Consider the following 7609-nt stretch of genomic DNA (forward strand, 5'->3'; position numbering starts at 1 on the left):
TTAATCCTCTGATAAGTCCTTTTGATCATGAATACCATGATGCCTTTGTGGAGTTAATTGGAAATCTATAGGATAATTTTAATTTTTAATCAGTAAAAGTCACAAAGACTATTATGAAAATACCTGGTTCTTTTCCATAATACTTTTCATATCAGCCACATGTTACTCTTTCTTAGGAAATCTTGGATCAGGAGTTTAAACTCCAAAACTGGGTTGTATACTTCAGGACATGCTAACATAGGAAAACTTACTGACTCTAATTTCAAAGTGGCTATGAAAAAAATGGTAGACTTTTCCGATGCACTGGTTTCTGTAGAGTCTGCTCATCTCAGTGATATCTTTTATACTCCTGTTAGGGCTGCAGAGCCTGCATAGTCAACTGTGATATGGCTTCTAGCTTGTCACTAGGACCACTTACCAGACTTATATCAACTATTTCATTCCTGGATGTGTATGCAAAAGTCTAAACTGTATCTCTGTGTTAAGGAGTGGACTTTACTGGTAGGGAACTGGGCAGCCTAGCCAAGCCCCATATGATTAGTAGTGCCAATGGGGACACAATGATCATCAGCTTAGAAAGAACTTCTAAAAGCAGTGCACCAGTGTATCTGGAATCTGTTGAATTTTAGCTACTTTTTAGCAGCAAATAATATAAACCTGGAGCACTAAAAAACATAACAGAAGGTATAATTCTGTATTAGCAGCTCCTTGTTGAATTCTCTTACCTACTTCTAAAGTCAAAAAGAATCTGTAGCTACCTATGGGTATTTGTAGACGACACATGGGTTTAATGCTCCCACCCTATAACTGTGGGGGAGGGAGGCTGCTCAGGTGAGGTACAAAGCACCTTGAGATGCTGGGGGACTGTGAGTTAACTAGAATCTGGAGGGGATCTGGGACAGAGCTCAATAAACTGATTTAACTTAAATCAGTTAAATCTGATACTACATCCATCCAGATTTATCTTAAATTGGTTTCAGCCATTTTGAAAGTGGTTTATGTGCACTGAACTTCTGTTGTTTTACAGATTTGAACTGGTTTAGCCTCCTCAAGTACTGCACAATGAATCTGCATTATCTAGTAGCTGCAAAATACCTGGACAAATATTCAAAGGCAGCCAACAAGCTTTTTTACTAACTGATGAAAACAGGTATGGTGTCAAGTCCTGAACCTCTGTTAGGATCAGATTTGCCCAAGGCAGCTTCTCCATATGAGACAAATTCAGTGATAGGTTAACTTTACATTTTTTGAGAAAATCCAACCACTTACAAGACTATATGCATTTGGATGCTCTTTATTAAGTACATATAATAGTTAAACATACTGTGGGTGCCAGTTTAGTAGGCTGTGAAAGAATTGCCTCACACTTTTTCAAAGATCCTAGTGCAAGTGACATCATTCATGGTACATTCCTAAAAGACAGAAGAGGCATTCCCTGATGAAGCTTACACAATAATAAAAAATAAAAATGATTTGCCCAATGTCACATAGGAAACTGGTGGCAGAGCAAGGTCTTGAAACCAGTTCTGCCAGGTCTTCAGTTTCCATCCCAACCAATGGCCCATTCTCACCTGGATCTTCCCAGCTCAGTAATATTAATTTAATTCTAATTTGTTTTCCTTCTTCCCTGGCAGCAAATCATATTTTTAACATATGCCACAATTTCTATGGGGATGGAATGTATAATTAAAATATGACTGGTTAGCTGATCTCAACTGGTCTTTGCATTATTCCATGAGCATAAAACAAGAATGAACTCACCACCACCATTTTCCCCTTCACCACTTCTCTTTTTATTGTAGTCTCTTTGCCATCCCAATTCTGGACCTGATTTAATGAACCATCTTCTAACGTCACAATGCTCTGAAGAAACACAAAGTAACTAAATGTAGGTATCATGCCCAGAAAAATTATAGTTTTTACTGCAGCAGCTCCCAGATAGGAGTCCAGGTAGGATTACTATTCATTCTAGATTCTGAACAAGCACACAGAGCCCTTGCCTTGAAGAATATGTAGTCCTTTGGATTAAAGAAGTGATTCATTCTGCAGTCAGAAATACCTTCTATTTTGGGTATCTTGCTACTACTCATCACTTCAGTTTCTGAGTACTTTTTACATAAGATAAAAGGCAATATTTAGCAGTAGGCCCAGTCATATTCAGCATCTTCAGTGATGATCTGGGAGCAAATACAGAATCACTGCCAGTGATGGAATGGTTGGTGCAATGGTAAATCATGATGCAAAGTTTGGTGCAACAGCAAATATAAGGACAGCGTAGTCCTATGCAGTGATCATAATCACCTGGTCTTGAGAGACTCCAGAATGAATAATTGTGACAGGGAAAAACTGTTTAGCGTGCACTTATAGTGCAATGAAAAAAGGGCAAATATAATCCTATAATTGGAGAGTAATGAATATGACCTCTGATTTTGACCTCTGAGCTGATTTTGACCTCTGTATACAATATTGGGTGACTGGTAATGGAATACTATATCCAGTTCTGGTGTCCACATTTTTAAAAGGCACTTAAAATACTGAAGAAGGTGCAGAGCTAACAAATGTGATTTGCTGACTAGAAAACATGCTTATAAATGTTAGAGTTCAGTTGGTATCAGTATGAAGACTACTGAATGCCTTGATTACCGTATAGTTATTCTGTTTCTTTGGGAGAATATACTAAATATATGGAGCTCTTAGCAGAAGAAGTGAAAGCAAGAAACAATGGCTCATGGCTGCAGGTAGAAGTCAGAAAAACTCAAGTTAAAAATAAGTACAAACTTGAACCAACGGAACTGATGGTCAAGGGCAGTTTTAGATTCTTTAGTTCTTGAGGGTTTTGATATTTCAAGACTGGATGCTTTTTTGGATAAGGTGATAAAGCCAAACACAAATCATTGTCCTCAACATGGGGGTAACTTGTGCAAATGTTAAAGGCCTGTGAAAAACAGGAGGTCAGACTAAATGACTGCATGGTCCCTTCTGCCTTAGACTCTGTAATAGCTTATGAAAAATACTATTAGCAGACTTTATAAAATCTCTGGCCCTCCTCCATCCTCAGAGTATAAAAAGTCTATTTCAACTGCATCAGGCTTTCCAGATGTGAATGAATTTCAGAAATGTTCTCCCTGGTAGTCAGCACATTCATTAATTCCATGTTAAAATTCCCAGTTCCATAATTCCATAACCTTTTGCAGAGATTTGGACCACTCTGACTAAAAGCTTTAATCCTCACCTTGGTTTTCCGGTCATCTGGTGTGGTTTCATAAAACTCCTCACCAAGCTTGAAGGAAATCTCGTTATTTTTAAAAGCACCCTTGGTTTTGATGGTTATTACATCTCTTTCAGCACTGATTGTCATGCTGGGCTTGGCTAGCCTACCCAATTTCCTGGTGGCTAAGCCCACTCCTACAAAAACAGAATTTAAAACTAATCATTGGAACATACCTCTTCCCCTCCCCCCCCGCCTCTCCCCCCCCCCCCAAAAAAAACCCAAACAAAAACAACCGGAGACAGCAACAGTCCAAAAGCAGTCCAAAACTATGGATTGCAATGACTTGGAAAATAGAAAAGCAGCATTGATGGGCACTTACATTTTCAAAGCTCTTAGAACATATCATTTTTCTGCTGGGTACCAAGCTGAATATACTGTCCCTTGAAACCCAATGGCCTAATAAGAACATTTAAAAAATATTACAAGATTTTAGGTTTTTTTCAAGACTAGAAGATTTTGTAGTCGTAGCTAAGCCAACAGAGGATCAGTCCCTACAGCATCATTTTGAGTACTCTGTTGCTCTATTGTTGAATGTCTTGAACAAAGAGGAGTTCTTTCAGATTTTGTATTCAGACATTGGTCACATCTCTGTATGTGAGAAAAAACTGACAGGTCCTTCTCCTCGCTGTTTTTATTAAAACATTAGTGTTAGTTAAGGAGAGAAAAGACATTTAAATTTAAAAGGAAAAAGATTAAAAGCACGTAACAAGTCTCACCTAATTCTTTCATATATTCATCAAAATTTTCACAAGAGGTTGATTTCCAAGTTCCCAAGAGACGATCAACCATTTTTCTGTGTCAGTGGATGGCTACCTCTGGAAGGAAAATAAACTGATTGAAAACCCAAAGAAATCAGTGGGAGGCTTCAAATGATTTCAGAAGGCTAGGAACAAACTCCTAAGTATGTTGTGTGTTGCACAGAAAGTTGTATCTCTTTTAACATACCTGAATATGTGCTACCCAGGCAGGACTGACAGAGAAAGGTGTCTTAAAAAAAACTCTAGATACATTGGGTTGGATTCTACTTTCCTTGTTATCAGGGTTGAATGTGTAAGAGCAGTCCCAGGACTGTTTTAACCTACACAGTCTGAAAGAGGCACCTTAACGGGTCTAGGGTTTTAGAGAAATATTGAGTGAGGAAGCCTTAGATAGAAAGGAAATGTGATTTGGAAAAGGGATTATTTTAGGTATTTGGCATTTTAGATGTGGTACATTAGGCTTAAAGTTTGAGAACTGCTGACGCAGAAGAGAGGGGCAAGGGTCAAAGTAAGAGGTAGGAGAAAAAAGAGGCTGTGATCTTAAGAAACTGCGTTCATACAGATGATTCAGGAAGAAATATCTGAAGGGCACAGGCAGAGGGAAGAGTTGACAGAGAGGTAAACATCAAGGGTAGAGAGAGGTACAGATAGTATTCAAAGCTCCAAAAACAAATGAGATATTTAAGGGATACACTGAAGACAGGGAAGAGGAAAGGTTCCTGGGAGGCACTTGCAGGGTGAGAAAGGAAGGACATGGAGCCCCAAGAGGTGACACTGAATGAACCATCTGAGAGGTCAGAGGAAAGTCAAGCAAATACATAGCCACAAAAGCCCCAAGAGGAGGCAGTTAGGAGTTATCCATGCTGTTTCTGGTGTCTCCACACACTGCACAGCTATAGCTTCACATGGAAGATATGGCTGGAAATGCTTAAAATAAAATGATAGGACCTGCCTGTGGCTGAACCAGTGTTTTTTGATTCAGGTTTCTTTTTCCTTGCAACCTCCAATGGACAGGACCAATGAAACCTGTCTACCGCACCCGCGACCAAGAGGTAGGCTCACATCCCACCTGCAAATGGCAGTTGACACTCGTAACCGTCAGCCTGTCCACGTCAGAGGGAGGGTTCAGCAGGACTGGCAAGCAGCCGCTGTTTTCCAGCCAATCATCACCTTCTAGGTCATAATGCTGCTTGTCTTCAGACTAGGCCTGGCTGCTGAGCAGGTGAGTGGTGCAGGTGTATGGATGCAATTCGTGGAGAGAAACAAGCTGAAAATAAATGCCACATACAATTGCCTCTTGTAACACCTCAGCTTATTTACTTTATACTAATCCTTCCTCGGTGACAAAAAGAAGAGTCTCTTCCTGTTATTCATGTATGACCACTTTTCAAACAGTTTTGTCTTACTCTCTGTCTCTAGGCCACCTGACAAAGTATGTAATACCACAGTATCTGACACTCTCACTGAACCTCCAATGTACAGCACAGCCAAACAAACCTAGATGGGAAGGAAGGACTTTTACTAGAAGTGCACGTCTGGGCTAGAATGGCTGAATTTTAAATTGTGCCAAAGACTTCCCTGTTTTTAACACATTTCATGTGTAGTGGTGGCATGCTAAAGACATTCAGGGATTTCTTTTTGCTCCCCAGCTTGCTGCCACTAAAACACAACCATGTTCCCTAACATGTTATGTTTGAAAGCTGCAGCACTGATTATAATCAAGCAGGTGTCTACTATTACAGTGCTGTTTTCTTGGGAAGTACGCTGACATTTCATTCTACCATGAAATCGGCCACTAGCGTAGCATTTTGAGTTTGCTGGAGCTATATCAACTACAAATCTTGGACCACCATCCTTGAGAGGTACAGATGTGCTCTATTTTGGCCTGGGGAGGTATGCTGGATGGATGATCCTATTTAGTAAACAATCTGCAATACCAATACACCAGTAACCTTATGTGCAACACTGGTAGGATCTTTAAGAGGGGATAAAAAACATAACAAAATCTTAATGTATAATGAAGGATTGTTTCCTCTTGAGTCTTTGAGAGGAAACTTGGGAATCTAGGTTGCATTGAACCTTAATCTTTGTCATATATACCACTGTAGATATTACTGGCCAATTGTGTAGGCTAAACATGTATTAATTTCTTGTGAGTCTGCAGTGCCTTTAACTTTATTTAATCTTTCTTTCATAAAATCCTTCTCATAAATATTTACTTAAGAAAATGGTGCCGAGTAGAGCAGGATTAAAATTCTGATCTTGTGAACCAGCTGAGACTGAAGTAAATAAAAATATGATTCACACATAAAAGTCATCCAGGCTTCAGATTTTCTTTTGCTGAACAGGATTAGATGGTAGAAAAACTTTCAAAACAAGTCTACAAAGTTTTGCCTATGGTTTCCTTCTCCCACCAATGAGATACAACCCAGAGACCTACAGAAGTCATTCAAGACTGATTTGGAATTGAGCTTTTAAAATGAACCTAATCAGCAGTCTGAGGAGGTGAAAATCAAAAGCTGCATATATAAACTCTGTGTGTTAGTTATTTAAGATTCTCCAAAGTTAAAAATGAGGTTCTGAGATATTACAGAAATCCTCTATGAAAGCAAACCCCTCTAGAGAGAAATGTTTTTGTGCTTAGAAAAGCTTATTCATGGTCTGTGAAGAATTTAAAGACTCAATTTGACTTAATATGAGACTCAATTTGGCTGTGATAAATAAAATCCCAAGTGACTTTCCCATGCAGGATAGGACACATATAGGCCCAGGATGTACATTCATGGAGGGATCTGCTGCTGTTGAAGGTAACAAAGAATGACTTACCATGTATAAACTGGACACAGAAGCAATGGCAAATGTACAGCCTTAGCTGTCTTCGAGTTAACGCAAGACTCTGTTAGAGATAGGGTATGCAGTGTGCTCCGATGAACAGCTCCCATATACATATTTCTGCTGTTGTCTTTGCTGCATTGTAACTCTTAGAAGATGAGTCTTAAGAGTTAGACATATAGTATAACATCTTTCTTATGTATCTTAGACTCTTTGTGTAAAATTAGTTCTGATTAATTGGTTCTGATTAATTGGTTCTGATTGATTCCATATGTGAGCACTTACTGTCCACCCTCTAAGTTACTGAGGAACAGCTACTGCATCTTGAATTCACAACCTACTTTACTCCATGCTGAATTTTCATAACAGACATAGAAACTGCCTCTCTCCTTGTGCACTATCCAGGGACCTGAGATGAAATAAGATGCTCTTTTTAACAGGTTTGCATTCTCAGGACCCAGAGTTAAGGCATTATCAGTGCTTGGTCTTGGGCTATGAGATTGGCTCCTGCAATAGATAAAAAAGCCACAAGTGGGTAATAAACTCCCTTTGAAAATCCCACCCTTATTTTCTAGGATATGGTAATTACTGGCAGTGTGTGATGGTTAGCTGTAGGTTCAAAATCTGATCTATTAAGAACCAAAGCAGTGGAGTCATGATGGTGTAGACACCTAGCGGACCTACTGTGGCTAAAAAGGAAAGCCTATAAAGGATGGAGGACGGGATTCACCTCCAAGGAGGATTACTC

General features: G+C 39.3%; 1 protein-coding gene across 1 annotated transcript; it reads right to left on the reverse strand.

The window, feature by feature from the left end:
* Positions 1-1052: 1052 nt before the first annotated feature.
* Positions 1053-4262, reverse strand: LOC109305515 (myelin P2 protein-like). Its single transcript, XM_019528513.1, has 4 exons — positions 3988-4262; positions 3233-3405; positions 1762-1863; positions 1053-1412 (listed from the first exon to the last, which is right to left on the reverse strand). Exons 1-4 carry the CDS (start codon positions 4058-4060, stop codon positions 1362-1364), a joined length of 399 nt encoding a protein of 132 aa, XP_019384058.1. The 5' UTR covers positions 4061-4262; the 3' UTR covers positions 1053-1361.
* Between the last annotated feature and the right edge of the window lie 3347 nt (positions 4263-7609).

The sequence above is a fragment of the Crocodylus porosus genome, unplaced genomic scaffold (genome assembly GCF_001723895.1).
Source record: "Crocodylus porosus isolate Cpor-Errol unplaced genomic scaffold, CroPor_comp1, whole genome shotgun sequence".
Classification (NCBI taxonomy): Eukaryota; Metazoa; Chordata; order Crocodylia; family Crocodylidae; genus Crocodylus; species Crocodylus porosus.

Bases quoted from the DNA above. Each gene is read 5' to 3' on its own strand.
- LOC109305515 (XM_019528513.1), bottom strand. From the start codon at position 4,060: ATGGTTGATCGTCTCTTGGGAACTTGGAAATCAACCTCTTGTGAAAAT. The intron at 3,406-3,987 runs GTGAGACTTGTT...CTGTTTTTGTAG, and splicing joins TGAATATATGAAAGAATTAG to GAGTGGGCTTAGCCACCAGG. The intron at 1,413-1,761 runs GTGAGTTCATTC...TCTGTCTTTTAG, and splicing joins TGAAGGGGAAAATGGTGGTG to GAATGTACCATGAATGATGT.